We start from the raw sequence: 16,579 nt of genomic DNA on the forward strand, positions 1-16,579 counted from the left end.
AACACAAAAGAATGAACAGTTTAATTTTGACCAATAAACTTCGCTTACACAAAAAGTACTTAAAGTGTCCCTCGCAAGAGTGAGTATAGTAATCATTCCGTTTGTAACTGTTCAACTGAGATCAAATTATACAACCAAGTTGTAAATATAGCTTGTTAAAAACTCGCTTTAAATTAGTTAAAGCATAGAAAAGTATTGTAAGTTATTGTTGAGAAAGATTGGTTTTCAAAATGTGTTGTAGGTTCTTTTTTTACACTGAGTAATAAAGATCATTTGAAAAGAAAAAAACTACCTAATATTTTCATTTTGCCTTTTTTGCAACTCAAAACACAATATGCACTGAACCGGCTTCCCACAATAATTTTGCCCTTCGTGTGCATGATAAACACGTAATCGCAATGTGCCCTCGTGCAGTTAAGGATTGATTTCACTTGTGTTTTCAAAGTTTTGACAAAATTGCCCGAGTCGCGAATACGCGTGAAATTACCGTAATACTTAATCGCCCTCGAGCCCATGAGAAATTACATATGCTAATAAAAAAAATGCTTATTTTCAGGGGGGTCCAAATCCGCGAAAGGGGGTCCCCGTCTCATGTAAATACCCCCTTCGAATGGTCCCAAGAGAAAACAAAAACAATGCTCATGGAAAATCTTGGGGGGAAAACAAAGAGTATTATGGTATTTTCTGAAGTGGCCAATTATTATTTGCAAGCTTTTTGTGTCAGAAATAGAAGATTAACCCAAAAGCAGTGAGATCATGAACTAGTCTGTACCACGAAAACGACCGTGATTAATAATACTGACAATTATCTACCGAAGTGGAAGTGACAGCAGTGTAAGTCAGGTCTACTTGAAACCTGATTAAGTCTAACCTGCACTTAAATATCAATCGAACATTCAATTTTGCCCATTGAAAATGCTTCAATAGTGTAATTTGATGTACATGTGGATAGTAAAGAAAAGGTTAAGTCGAAGCCAAAAGTGAAGAGCAAAAATCGTGCGGAAAATATACTCCTTGATCGGTAAAATAAACTTCAATTAAATTTTCGACTAGTCTAACCCAGAGTTAGTTTAATCTGGATTTTGAAAACTGTGTCCAGGTTGGATAGTTCTAAGGTATCGGAGAGCAATTTATCTTCAAATCACAGATCTCCTGTTCACACTGGAATCACCTCGGCCCAAAGAAATGCGTGAGATAGGCTCTCAAATAAAATAAGAGGGCCAATCTCAGGCAATATGTGGGAGATTTTGAAGAGATGGCAACTAATCCCGTCTTTAATTTTTTGGGGAAAAACTACATGTAACATATGCTTGCAAAAGTAACTTTAGGGCTGCTATTTAAAACACTGCTTCATGACGTCAAAACTAAATAACTAATTTCTAAACAGCAATTGCTATACAGTAATGTTTATAAAAGTTATAAGTTTTATAAATTATAAGATTCTCACTTTCTTCTCTGTTTCCTTTTAATATCATGTTCCAACACTGTATTGTGTTCCAAGTCATTTTTGGTGATCTGCTGCCCACAGACAGGACACTTTGCTCGACTGCGAGCTCGACTGTCAAAGTGGTGCATAATGGCATCGTGCTCATAGCTATGACCGCAAACTTTACTCTTCATTGGCTTCACCATCTCCTTTAATGTTATGGGGCATTTGGTTTGAACCTCAGGCACCTAAAAAACACAGATCGTTACAAAATAATTAATTAAACCTAATTTTCACTGTGACTCATTTTCCAAACCATCTTTGCATTTAACATGTTTTTCACTTTGCTCTCCTAGTGACAGATTGCATGGCATGCCTCGCTGATAAGTAAAGAGAGGATCTGCACAAATGAGAAGTACAGCACATGGGATATCTTTAGGGGTCCAGGGATGGCGCAGGGGTGAGAGCACTCGCCTCCCACCAATGTGGCCTGCGTTCGATTCCAAGACTCGGCATCATATGTGGGTTGAGTTTGTTGGTTCTCTACTCTGCACCGAGCGGTTTTCTCCAGGTACTCCGGTGAACCCCTCTCCTCAAAAACCAACATTTGACTTGATTAGCGTTCATTGTTAATTTCAGTTTACAGTGTCCCCAATAGACCATACCCCTTATGACAGAACACATCACACTTCTTTTAGTGTTGAGTGAATACTGAAACATTGCATTGCGGTTTTTTAGTAGGCACTGAACAAAAGAATTTTGATGCTTTACATCATAAGGGGTAAGGCCTATTAGAGCTCCGGCGCTACAACAACTGGGCACTTCCTTTCGTTTCCTTTCCTTTTCTTTCCATAGAAACATGGGTGATGATAATAATAATAATAATAATAATAATAATAATAATAATAATAATAATAGTAAAATGTTAAAAGTGCATTGTAAACGAATGTCTCATTGCTCTTTACAACAAGTTTAAAAACCTACACAATGCGTCTAATCTATTTACGTTTAACAATATAAAACGAGCATGAGCGTCTGCCTTCATAGGTATGAGTGCTCGAACAAATTTGGTCAACGATATCAAAGGAAGACACCGGGAATTTTAAAAAAATATAAATAATAGGGAAAACGAAATGTATTACTAGGGTAAATTATTAGCAATGTAAAAATTTATATATAAAAAACAAGGATGTCTTTAAATGTTTGAAAGGATGCTCCCCAGCTGTGATTGGTGTATTTTGATCCTCGTTTTTCGGTGTGTTGTTCCTTCGGCAGTCCGCTGTCGTACGGTTCTGCTGTTGTTGTGTTTCTTGATCGTGGGCATCCATGCTTCTGGAATTTATATTCCACTATCCCTGTTGATGTTGTTAGGGTCTTATGCGAATCGCCTCTTTGACCCCGCATGAGAACCAATGAGGATCACGATCAATAAACTTTACTTCGTTCTGAAGAGGGTTGTGTCCGGTGTTGTTAGCGTGTTCTGAAACAGAGTTCTTATTTCAGGTACCTCTAAGAGAATGCTCCTCGATGATCGTAAGCTACGAGTTGGGATATATTTCGTCAAGAGGTTGATAACATATCGTGTAATGCTTCGTATGTGATAAGTAGAATAAAAAATTCAGTGTATTTTAACAAAATGTTTAATGTTTAATGTTCCTTGAAAAAACAAGTGCAGTATATCAATGAGAAACCAAAGCCAGAGGCTTATGCGGCGTAGGTCAGAGTACAGAAATTACAACAGGTGCCTGCTAATTAATAATAATAATAATAATAATACTAATAATAATAATAATAATAATAATAATAATAACATGATAAAGAAAATATTATTAGTTAACAATAGTACTTTTGTGGACATACTGTACTTAGCAAGAAAGAGACAAAATAATAAGAAAGGAAGGAAAGTTGTAATATAAGTAAGCATAATACTTGTATAAAAGATAATTGAATGAGGGAAGAGAAACTAAAGTGACAGATTGTAATCTTTGAGTTCACTTTTATAATTAGAAAGAGTGAGGGAAGTACGTAATGAAAGAGGAATACCTTTCCAAATTTGAGGACCTTGAACACGGATGGAGTAAGAATATTTCAAGGAATGAAAGATGCAAGTTATCTCTTTGACGAGTAGAATAGTGAAGAGAGAAGAAAGTGGGATAGGGAAAACCTTTAGCATATGCAGAAATATGAAGCAAGCGACCTGATACTTGTAAATGTGAAAAATAATACGTAACCTGAACTATTTAAGAGAGTGACTGTGAGTATGTGGGGGTGAATAAGTAATGATTCTAAGAACTTTTTTTTCAAGGTTGGAGATGTAAGTGGAGGCCCAGATAATCGAGCAGTATTGGAGATAGGGAAGTATTAGAGAATTATACAAGGTGCATAGAGTACTGGATAGAAGAAATTGTAGCAATTTTATGATGATCCCAATAGATTTAGCAATTTTAGACAAAACTGCCTTTATGTGAGGTTTACATAAGAGATTTTGATGGATGATGACCCCAAGAAACGTAGTACTGTATGTTCAACTCTTTGTATGGTACTACCTAATATCAATACAGATGGTGAGTTCATTAGAATTGATCATCTTTCTAGACGGATGAAATATAACGAATTTAGTTTTATCAGGATGTAAAGTTAACTTATTAGCCTTGAACTATATAGCACCAAGGGAAAGTTCAGAATTAACAATGCTAAATAGTTCAGATATATGATTATGCTGAAGAAAGAGGGTGGTGTCATCAGCAAAGAGGATGAAGGAAAATAGGGTACAGAGGATGCAAAGATATCATTAATGTAATACTATATGATAAAAAGGAGTGGCCTCAGTAGAGAGCCCCGAGAGACTCCACATTAATAGTTTGGAGGAAAGATCTACAGTTGGCTATTTTAACAAATTGACATCTAGAATTCAGATAATCTTGGAACGAAGACAGAGAAATATGGTGTACCTTGTATACCATAAAAATTCAATTTGTCTAATGGGATGGAAGGGCTAACCCTATGAAATGCCTTCTTGAGATCTATAAAGACACCGATAGTCAGGCTATTTCTTTCAAAAGCTTCATATATCTGGTTTGTAAGCTCATTGTTTACCTCTGAAACCATATTGGTGATTATTCAGAATGTCAGATTTAATTTAAAGTAGCTCATAAGACAATGATACATAACATTTGCAAGAATTTTAGATTGAGATAAGTCTCTAATTGGTGAAGTTTGTTTTGTTGCCACTCTTGTAATTATTAGAGAATTTTGCTAAGTTTTAAATTGTCAGGGACACTGCCAGTGGAAAAGGAGAGATTACAGATATTGGATAGAGGAGCTGCAAGAAGGTCAGCAGATGCCTTAAGACCTGACATTAATACCATCGATCCCTTCACTGTTAACTGGCAACCAGTGCAAATCTCTTAGAAAACAGTGAAGGTGTGATGCCATCTCTTGGCTCAGCTCAAACCAACAAACAAGCAACTTTATTTTATTTCTTGGCCTATTTACATATACATGTACAAGGTTACAGTAATTAAAATGAAATATTTAATTTATCACTGAAACACATTAAAAGAAAAGGAAATTGCCAGAAGTCTGGACTACCCAAGTAGATGTCAATTTAATCGAGTGGGGAGCCCAGGACTAAAATATAATGGCTGTTTACAATACATTTAAAACTAATTAACCTAGTAATGATAAACAAGAATAAAGAAAGAAAGCTTCCTACATTACGAAACTAATAAAATAGATTATTAAGTAGGATTTAAACCATGTTTGACAATTGAAATAGAGTTGAGATTGTCTACATGTAGTTGTTATAACTATTAAGTTTAAGAGATTTGATATGATTTTTGAAAGCCCAGAGGGAAGAAAGATTCTTTGAAGATTTGTCTAAGGAATTCCACAACTGTGAACAGCTACTTCAAAGCGACCTTAGACCATATTGACTAGTGTTAGTATGTTTAAGAAATAAGTTATGATTAGTTGACTGTAGAGTTGAATATGAGTGTATAGAAGAGGTGCTTTGAAAATAATCATTAAAGATTGGTGGAAGTAATGAGTGAAACCAGGAATAAACAAAACTAAGAATTTGAATTTCAATTATGTACATCAGTTAATTTTAATATAAACATACATGTAGTAAGCTTTTTAAAAAGAGTTTCAGTGTGCGCTTGTGGGTGTTATAACTCTCACAAGTCTTTTTTGAATCACCTGAAGTGGTTTTAAAAGATGGATAGGTAAGTCCCCAAATTTGGACTCCATAGATCAAAAAAGGGTAAATTAATGAGTAGTAGAGCATAACAAGAATGTCAGAATTATCAAGGTATCTAACTTTACTTATTTTTACATGAGCTCGGATATTCCTTTGTTCTTTTCGGGGCGAATATATTTTATAACCCCCAAATCAACTGTCTGAAAAGCTGTGTGCGGCTTTAATTGTTTGAAGGGAAGAGCGGGGCTAATGAACAGCTAATTTAAATGCGAGGGGATTATGTGTTAATATGCATGAGGGATAAGTGACATATCCCCCTTGCATATTAATACATAATCCCCTCGTATTTAAATTGGCTTTTCATGAAGAACAAATTTACAAATGTTTATTTGGAAATATTACCGGTAAGTTAACAATGGTAACAAATTTGCGAACTTACACTAAAGTTTCTTCTACTGTAAACCCCTTCCAGACAGGGGCAGTTTCAGTTTTGTTCATTTATGGTTCACTAATTCAAGGTCTTTCAGGAGTGGCCAGATCTGAATTTAATGTCTCCTTGATGACTTATAATAAGGGTTTGCTGGTATTAACAGACAGCACTTCAAGATTCTTTGCGTACAATAGATGATTTTCTCAATGCAATCAAATCACTGTTTGATTGACTAAAATAGAAAAATCTTGCCCTACTTGTTAATTTTTGGTAGAATTAGGAAAGATACATTTTCCAATGCATTATGGGAAAGTGCACGAACTAAAAGTCTTTTTAAGGATGGTGCCTACTAATTCAAAGGCATTTGCACAGTTTACTGGATATGCAGGAAAAGCAGATCTTAACAAACTTGTGTTATTGAAATCCATGAAGAAAATTGGGGTTAACCACACATTTTTCGAAGATACACAATGTAATTAATCAACAATATTTGTTAATTGCTTTAAAATACAAAGCAATGTATGGCGTTCTTTTCCAAATTGAAGCTTACAATGTAAGTATCTCTGAAAAATGCATGGTTACCCCCAATTTTCTTTTTGGATACCAAGAGCACTTGCTACCGGTAAGTTCTGTTTTCTCCGCATACCGGTAGTTTTGAACCGCAAAAAATATCCAGGGCTGTATTAATAATCACTGCTGATAGGAAATCCAAGTATCTTGAGATGGGCAGAACATGCAATAACAGTAGTAGGCACTGTCCTTAATGTGCTTTCTTCAGCACATTTTAAAAACATCAGACTTGTGATTCATGTATGATCTCTTACATGTATGTGAATTGTCAGATTGTACAATCCCATGTATACTGTAGGATGAAAATGTACAAATAAAAGAACTGTTATTAATTTTAAATGAGTGCATACATGTAACTCTAGATCTATACAACAACTGTAAGGAGTCAAAAAACTCAGAAAACCAGGCTACATATCTGTTATATTGAATTCCTCTCTGCTCACCTGTGACATTATAATGTCTTCATCTTCAAGCGGCTGTGTATTTGCACTTGGCAAAGGTTGGCCTTCATGGTGAATATTCCATACTTTTGCTCTAAATTCTTTAACTTTCAGGTGGCTCTCTAAGTCAGAATCTGTATTTCCAGCTTCTAGAGAGCCAAGTTTTTCTTTGAAGATCTCCTCAATATTTGGGATGTCATCACTTGAACAGGAAAAAAAATAATAACATGTAAGGAAAAACTCCAGCTCAGGAGCATCAGATATTTCTAAACTATAAATGCATTCCTTTTTATTTATGGCTGCCGCAGTGCTTTAACCTGCAATTGTCCTTGGAACTCTAACACGTACGTAATCTGATGTAATGGAATTTATTAAAAGAGGCAGGTTGCTTTTGCAGAAGAGAGCAGGGCTAACAATTGGCACTCGCCATCAGCCACGTAAATTGTACCAGGGCAAACTGAAAATAATTATTGAGGTTTAATCGCCTGATATGCGACTACAACACAACACAACACAGTACAAAGTTTAACAGAAGAAAGCAACAATAATCGGGACAGTATAAAATCATAAGGCCATTGCCTGATTTGTAATTTGAGATGTTCACTAAACTCCTGTTCTTTTCTTTTCCCCAACTCTAAGTTCACTGAATTCTGCGCACGTTTAGTTTTTAAGTGGAAAATTCCAAAAGGATTTAACAATACCAAAAGACACCATTTTTTTTTTAAATTTCTGTTGCCATGTTACTTCAGCCTAACCCAGAGTACTTTGCTGTCATTTTCATTACATGTGCTATCGCTTTAACAGTTTTGGAATGCTAATGACAAGCTGGTAGGGGAGACACCTATAATGTTGTGAGATGCTGCCAACAAAAAAACCGAGGAGTAGCAGTTTAACTTTCGAGTGTTGATGTTAAAGCCATCATGTTAAAATCAGCGAGAATTGCCTTCATGTAAACATAGTGAGTGGAAATCCAGGGCCACTTCATTATGTCCCGGGCAACTACATGTAAGAATTCAAGGAAAGTGGCCTAATGCTGGCAAACAATGACTGAATTTGATTTCTAGCCCTGGAAGAGAGGACCTTCCTTTGGGGAGTGAGGGGGCTTGTATAATAAAAGAGTGGAGGGGCATATCAGCAGAGTTGCCAATTTCCAGAACTTAAATTTATATATGCATGCCGCTGATGACAAACAGTGATAGGGTTCAGGTCTGATGAATAAATCTTGCCCCCCAAAAGTCAACAACGTCAAACCAACATCACTTAATTGTCCATTACCAGTAGTTATACAACTGAATGAATGATTTATACTGTAGTTAACCACAACTAATTAAGATGGTTCTCTGTTTCCTTTTCCCCTTCTTTTTCCTTTATCTTAGAAACCAGAATTAGAAAGCCAATTAACTTAATCCAGGATTAGCATAAAATTTGGTTCCATTCTTTTAACTTTTTGGTGAACATTTCTTTTGATGATTTATGTTTTCAAGATTGACTTCCTCTAAGGTAAGATTTTCCCGAATGTCAGCTTTGAACGACATTTGGGAGCAAGGAAATAGATTCTTTGGTTAATTTTTAATCTGGGATCAGCAGTAAACTGCTTTTGAACAACCAGACCCAGGGTATTCACTGAGAATCAGGAAACAGAGAATTATCTAGCGTATCTATTAATTTTGAGTATTTCAAATTTGTCAAATAAATAATTACATATACATGTACAATTACAGTAATTACATTAACTAATAAATAACTAAATATACACATTACATGTACAAAAAACATTTTAAAGGGAGAAGTATTAACTAAATAGCACAGTCAAACATAAGATATAAAAGACACAATGTATATTTGGGTTGGAGACTTCCAGAAACCACAAGGCTTTTATGGCTTTTATAGCTGCAACAGAGCTTGGTTGTCATGAACAAGCTATTTTGCCAGGATATGAGAAGTGGGCATCCAATTTTAACAGGACCAAAGGCCCCATCCTCTCGGTGCATGCTCTCCCAGAAAATTTTGAAATCTACCCTGTAGAAACTTGGAAAAACTATTTCTGGGCATCAAAATTAGCTAAGGTAATGACAAAATATTTATGAACCAAAGGAACACTACTTTCAATTTTTAAAAGACTTCATTCAAAGGGAATGAAAGAGTTAGTCAAATATTCTTTGGTAAGTGACAATACCACAGTGTTTATGAGAAAACAATACAGGTAGTAAAAATCTATTCAAAATACCTGTTTCCGGAACATTACACTGTATTAGTCATTTGCCAGAAAGAACTCGACTAAAAATTCATGTCATCTTTATGAAATCTTCTCACATATCAAAATTCACCCCTTACATAATGATATGCAAATTTTTTAAGCTCAAATGTTACAAAATCTCACAAAACCTTTTCCAGCAAAACATTTTATTGAAACAAACCACAAAATTTCTACATGTACTGTATAAGAGGCAAAAACCCTTCATACTTCATTGCGAGCGTGAAAATAAGAAACCCAATCCCTGTCAAACCTTACGTAATAACCATACGCAACAAAATAAATTTCTCACTGGAGTTCAGGATCAAACCTTTTTTTCTAATAATGAAGCAAAAAATAGACAACAAGCTTTCTTTCAAAATAATTCTTGATTAACAAGATTTAGTCAAATTTCCAATAGTTTTTTTGCCTGAAGACTGTGAAGAGTTGAGTACAAATAAATAAAACAAGTAACAGACTTTGTGTCAGAAACCAAAAAACCATACGCAACTAAATAAATTTCTTACTGGAGTCAGGATCAAACCCTTTTCTAAAGAACCTTTCCATGAATAAAGAAGCATAAAGTAGACAACAAGCTTTCTTTCAAATAATTCTTGACTGTTAAGAATCAAGGCTGCAAATATCGGCCGGTCAACGGACAATGTCTGGCCAAAAATAGGTTTTGTCCGGTCGTTTACCCTGGTAACAAAAAAAAATTAGAGTTTCAAGTTTTAAATATTTAAAGGTTCAATATTATTGGCATTTGTGAAAAAGGAGAGTAAAAGACAGATACTTAACTACCAGACCAAGAACTTTAAATAAATGATTCGTAGTAGTCATAAAATTTCTGGCTGTCATTGCACCGCAAATTAGCAGGTATTACATATGTGCACCGGTCACGGGTGTGAATTACTTTATTATTAGTCCGTGTTGGTTTTGTAAACATGATGCGAGAAGGATAACAAAACCTCTCAATGTTATAATATAGATTAAAAAGGCTCAAAGGGAAGAAATCTATCATCACTTCTGGCACGCCCCTAATAAAAGCTTGGTTACCAAGGCATGGGTTGCACTTGGGAAAAGTTTTCAACTTTGCTGACCAAAAAAACCACATAAATAGGAAACCACAATCAGAAATTAAAACGTTTAGCCAACGTTGTAGGGTCGCACTAGTAGAGTTTTGACTGAGAGAACATTTCGTTGTCATTTCAAGCAACATGGGTCCTGATGAAGCCTTATTTATAACTATTGCAGTGATTATGCTACTTTTTAGGCTGATCAACACTTTCTCTTGTTCGTTCGTCCACTTTTCGCAAAATCGTTTGAAAGTTTTCTAAATATCAGCATTCCCAGGAAACGATGGAGAAGACGATGAAGACGACTGAAGCGCTTGCTTGTGAATTGGAAGTCTATGTTAAAACCCTGGGGTCTATGGAATCATGGCGGTAACTTTCAACTTTCAACTTTCAACTTTCAACGCTTGTCAATTGACAAGCGTTGAAAGTTACCGCCATGATTCCTATTGTTTAGCTTGAGTTCTCCAAAATATGCCTGCCCCACCCAAGCACTAGAGCGCCTCTGATGTTTTAGCCGACTTTCCAAAATTTTTCCAAATGGAAAACTTAGGGTCTCACTTGGAAATGTGAACTGATGAAAGATTTTTACCGCAAACTAAACAAATTTTCCGAAAAGTTTCCCAAGTGCAAGAAGCTTTTTAGTGATGGTAATGTAGATAAGAATTGGATTTACCGACGTTATACATCGCAAGGATTAGGGAATGTTTCCCCATGGAGTATGGACTTGAAAGTAGCAAAATTAGGCTGTCGTTCTAGTATTCTAAATGGAAAAAAGAGAGTTGCCTGTTAGTAACATTTCCCCGGTTCCTTTTAATAAGATATATAGCAGTGAAACATTTTAAGATTTACCTTTATTCATAAAATTCCGAGCTCAAATTGTGTCAAATCAGTGGACGTGGATTCTACTTGTGTTACTTGTAAATGCACATCACTTAGCTTTTATTAAGATGAAAATCAACTAGGTTGCAAGCCTCAGTCAATTTCATCAACTTCATATAAGACATAGAACTCAAGCAATAGTAGTACGCACAAATGTGATACTGATTTTGCTGTATGCATTCCACTTTTCCCACATTGAGATCGATGCTCATGTACAATAAATGCTTTGAAAATTGTTTCAAATTTAAACATCATGTGAAGGGGGGAGGGGGCACTTTTATAGCGATAAGACGTACTGGATGTTTGTCCGGCCAAAAGTGGGATACATGTATGTCCGAGCAGAAATACGTTTGACTGGACAATTTGACCAGCGCCAGCCGGGAAATTATTTGCAGCCCTGAGAATTAGTCACATTTCCAATTTCAACTAAATACCGTAAGGTTAACCCTTTAACACCCAAACCGGCCTAAACCGGCCAGACTTAGTATTTTACTCTGTCTAATGCCAGAATAATTAATATAAAATAATTTATAAGGTTTTAAAGCAGATACGAAACTGTGGATGTTTCTCCTGCAACACACAATTTAAGTTCGCTGTTTTGGTTCATTGATAGTAATGAGAAATTTGAAGATCCTAAAGTAATCTAGGACAGTACATGTAATTGTTGATTATTAACATACAGCTTTTTAATGTACAGCTCAGTGTTTGACGGTCGATCAAAAGATGCTGTTGCTGTCGAAGTCCATTAATCCTTGCTTTGAAGATTTCAGATGTTTATTTTCCACCGCCTGACTTGTTTATCGAATTGATGTTCCATTCTTGAGCTCCATAAAGGTATATTTTGTTTAAAGATCCGTGCAAACGCCATTCGTGTTATATCGACTTCGATGCCATTGCAGGTTAATTAAATATTCTACTGTGTCCAGTGGATAAAATCTAGGCATTTCTATTACATGTACCCCCTGAAACCTACCAAAGATATGTGCAAACAGGGCTTGAAATTAACTTTTTTGCTCAGGTGGAAAATTTGGTCACCAGATCATAAATTTTGGGCACCAAATTTGCATGCAAGGAAAGCCATAATTATTAAATAGCACAAAAAAACAGCATAAGAAAGATCTCTAAAGCTACATGTATTGTTGTTTTTGGCTTTGTCTTTAGTTTGGTGATGGTGTTCTGTAAGGTTATTTGAAATGGAGCAAAGCACAGTCCGTGGTTTCCACAGCATGGGTCCTTTATCCTTGCTTTTCACTTATTCAAAACGTAGTTCTTTATTCTCCTACAGGTTGCGTGGCAAGCAACTTACCTTTATCGCAAGTAAACGCAATACTAAAATTGCTCGGCCTAGAACCCCACACAACCACAATGCTCGTCCGATTGATATAAAATGAAAGGAACGGCTCGTATACCGTTTCAGTAGCCTCTAGAATTCGCCCTTGTCACACAGCGGCCATATTGTATTGACCAGTTCTGAAAATCTAGTCGCCAGCACTCAATTTTTGGTCGCATTGGTGACCAGTGAGTCACAATTTCAAGCCCTGGCAGAAGACTCTAGGCACAGAGACAATACTAAAAACACTTAAGGTTAATCATTGAAATGAGCACTAGGCCGCAGGGTCACGTTATCTTCAATTTGACTCGTGACAAGCCCACGATTCTCATACAGTCATTCTTCTAGACTGGCGAGCTACCGAGCCACTCTATCAATGTAAAATGACCCATAAGTGACAAGCCGTCGATAATAATACCGGTAATTACCCGGTAATAATAATAATTTATTCATTTCTATTGCGTCAGACACATTAAAATATGATCACCGGTATGTCACAATCAAATTAAAATAATAATAGTAATTATTAAATTCTCAACCTCAGATAATGCATTTCGCGTGCTCTGATTTGTTCACTCAATCTCGGTTATCAGCTCATATACCTTGGTTTGACCTTATATGGTAAATGATTGCGTTAAGCGTTGCTAAACCAAAAATGTTTTCGTCGGAATGCCAAATTTCTCTTTGAATAAAGCCAAAAAGGAGAAAAAAAACTTTTTTTGTGGAAAGTTTGGATCAATTCCGACGTTTAGAAGTACACGAAAAGGCAAGAAATGTTTTTGTGATGAGCCTGCGTCTGTCTGACAACAAGGTATTACACAACATCGGATCAGTTCTCATCAAGTTTTTTCCGATTTCGCTCGGATTTGCTCGCTTTTTCCGCTCGTATTTCGTACTTCCAAATTTTTGGAGTTGAAGGAATTTAATAAAACAATTATTCCATTCGCGCTTGTTGGATATGAGACTGGTTATAGCCAACTCGGCGCTACGCGCCTCATTGGCTATTTACCATCTCATATCCAACGCGCGCTTATGGAATAATTGTTAATTATTACTATACAATACACAATTAGAAATATTAAAAAACCTAATCAAAAATTTACATTTTATGGTAGAAAATGTACTAGTTAAAAAAAAAAATAATAATATTGGTAAATTAAACAAATGTGTATCTATCTACATGTATGTACGCAATTTATTAAAAGTAAATCCGATACTATATACTGGTAAAACCCTTAAAAGCGTCTCAAAATATATTGAATGTTCTAGTAAAAGCTTGTTATTACATGTAGATCTAAACGAGTTGTTAGATTTAGATTAAAGAGTACTAAGACTGCTAATTATGTTGGTGCCATACCATAGATTGCCTTATACAAGTAAATAATGACTAAAACCTTAAAAATTATTCTAAAGTGCACCTGTAAGCAGCCAGTGTAGTTGCAAAAGCACTGGTGAAGTATGATCAAAGCGTGAGGTATTACAAATAAGGCGGGCAGCAGTATTTTGAACACGTTGTAACTTTGACATAACATATAACAAACTGTTACAATAATCTATTCCACTCATAAACAATGCATGTACTAATAATTTCATAGATTCAACTGATAAACATTTCCTTATACGCCTAATATTATGTAAATAAAAATAAGAAGCACTACACATTTTGATTTGTGTAACCATACTGAGCTGCTCGTCAAACCAACAGCCCACAATCTTGGCTACTTGAAGGGGGCAATCAAATGATCACCCACAGTAAGGGGTACAGGTACATCACACAGTTTATCCAACTCCTGTCTAGTGACAATCAGTAGATATCGAAATTTTTCTTGGGCCAGTCCAACAACATCCAGGGATGAAGATCCTCTATGCACCATTGCAATGCAGTAACTGCCTTAACATGACTTGCATGTGTGACCTCTCACGGGAAAACGTACACTAACGACTTTCCAGGAAATGGGTTTTTCACATGGCTCTCTCACAGGTTGCTCGCGCCTTGAAAAGTCAAGTGACCAAGTGGCACTGCACGACCAAACAAGTTCTCAGAAATCCCGCACGAGCGGTTAAAGATTTTACACTGCTCGAAAAAAAATTTGCACAAGTGGGTCAATGTTTTGTTTCTGTTGCTATGATTTCACGGGTTAACGCAAACGGCTCTTAAAAAATTATAGTCGTTTGAACGAGACCTGACCTTAAAAATGAAAAGCGCAAAACTGTGCTAAAAGGAACTGAGACATCACAAGGAGTAACAAATGAAACGGGCATCTTGGCATCACGGCCATGAACAACAATGACATTTAAATTTAATTCCCTTTCAACGCCAATATGTGGATGCCCACATAATTTCACGAGTTTAGAACAGCTAACATTACAACTTATCCAACGGCTTAAAGGCCCACCTTCAACCAACAGACATTGCATGCCCTGGAACAATTTTCATAAATTACATGAAAATCTCACTAAAGCTGAAATTCATCCAGTTAGATCGCTACGATTAGGAACTCGAATTTTCATAACAAAAGCAAACGGTTGAAAAGTCTGTCGGTTGAAGGTGGGCCTTTAATGTTGAAAAACGTTCATTTTTCTCTGCGAAAAAGATTACAATTTTTTCATCACCTTGTAGAGATCACTTGGGAAAAACGCAAAGATCAAAATATTATATTTGCATTATTAACACATGAGTTCCCACATTCCTTGCGAATTTGCATAGAAAAAAAGAGAAAAACCATGTGACAGGTAAGGCAACAATCAGTTCAACCCATACTGTTATCAAGAAACACCGTATGATGCTTAATTATCTCGAGTCCTTTGAAAGAATGATTCGTTTTTGGTTTTACGGTGTGTTGTTTGAACAAGTGGAGGCTTCTGCAAACGAGTGGTATGTGATATTTATTACACGGTTGCCTCCCTGGTTCAAACGAGTGGACTTTTCTAGCGAACGAGTGGGCAGTTTTTTTACACAACTGACTGTGTGTCATCTGTGTAACAGTGAACATCAGGCTGATGACAACTGATGATCTCAAAAAGCTTTGAAGTGTAGACAACAATTAAAAAGATGGGCCCAAACAGGAACCCTGCCGCATACATGTACACTCAGTCTACTTGACTAGCGAGCCACCGAGCCACTCTTAGACTATCAATCGAACATGACCCCTAAGTGACGAGTCTTCTTCACTGGCGAGCCGCTGAGCCACTGTATCTGATGACATGACTTGTAAATGACGAGTTATCCAGCTGCAAATACAGTGTAACCCCGCCTTACAGCCACCTTAGTAATACATTGTACAGTCACCTCGTTATTGCGGTCACTTTTTTTTGGCCTGGCAAAACGGCCATGCATTCTCTCATAGAAAACCCTTGTTAATGCGGTCACCCGTTAAATATACGACCAATGGCCACAATTTTAAATCCCAAACGGTAGAATACCTATACATGTAATTTCACCCCGTCAATGTGGCCACTCATGCTAAATTAAGAAACCAAAAAAACTTCATTCATCTTTGGTATTTACCACTGCACTCGAACAGCTGATTTACTTTACAAAGTACTGTCAGCAACACTCCTCCCTGTTTTTATCACAAACATGATCTTGACACTACTGTAACATCCAGTGAGGCAAATTGTGAAGGGATTAAGTCATTGTGCTTTCATCAAAAACACGATTCATACTTAAGTCTTTCGGTTAGGTAATTACGGCGGCTTCCATTTTTAGAAGCATAGTAAGTTGGGCCTGTTCTTGTTTTGATTTTAGGCTTAGAACGTACAGTACACTTACCAATTTTAAGCGTTCCACCTACTGAGCGGAGTTTCAAGTATTTTATGCAATGCTGTACGTACTTTCCTGTTGTTTATTTAAGAAAAAAGTTGTTCTGGAAGTGCAAATTACGGCCCTTTAGTCATGAATTTCACCCTACCCCGGTAATACGGCCACCCCGTTAATACGGCCAATTTGATGACCTATTGATGACCGTATTAACGGGGTTCCACTGTATACAAT

General features: G+C 36.3%; 1 protein-coding gene across 1 annotated transcript in view; it reads right to left on the reverse strand.

Annotated features, from left to right (window-relative positions):
* Positions 1 to 16,579, reverse strand: part of LOC138003747 (E3 SUMO-protein ligase NSE2-like) — a 16,979-nt gene continuing 400 nt past the window's right edge. The window contains exons 2-3 of the mRNA XM_068849969.1: positions 7,071 to 7,269; positions 1 to 1,674 (exon numbers count right to left, since the gene is read on the reverse strand). Of these exons, the coding sequence (XP_068706070.1) occupies positions 1,444 to 1,674; positions 7,071 to 7,269 (430 nt within the window). The 3' untranslated portion in view covers positions 1 to 1,443. The remainder of the gene's footprint in view (positions 1,675 to 7,070; positions 7,270 to 16,579) is intronic.

This window comes from Montipora foliosa, chromosome 5 (genome assembly GCF_036669935.1).
Source record: "Montipora foliosa isolate CH-2021 chromosome 5, ASM3666993v2, whole genome shotgun sequence".
Taxonomy (NCBI): domain Eukaryota; kingdom Metazoa; phylum Cnidaria; class Anthozoa; order Scleractinia; family Acroporidae; genus Montipora; species Montipora foliosa.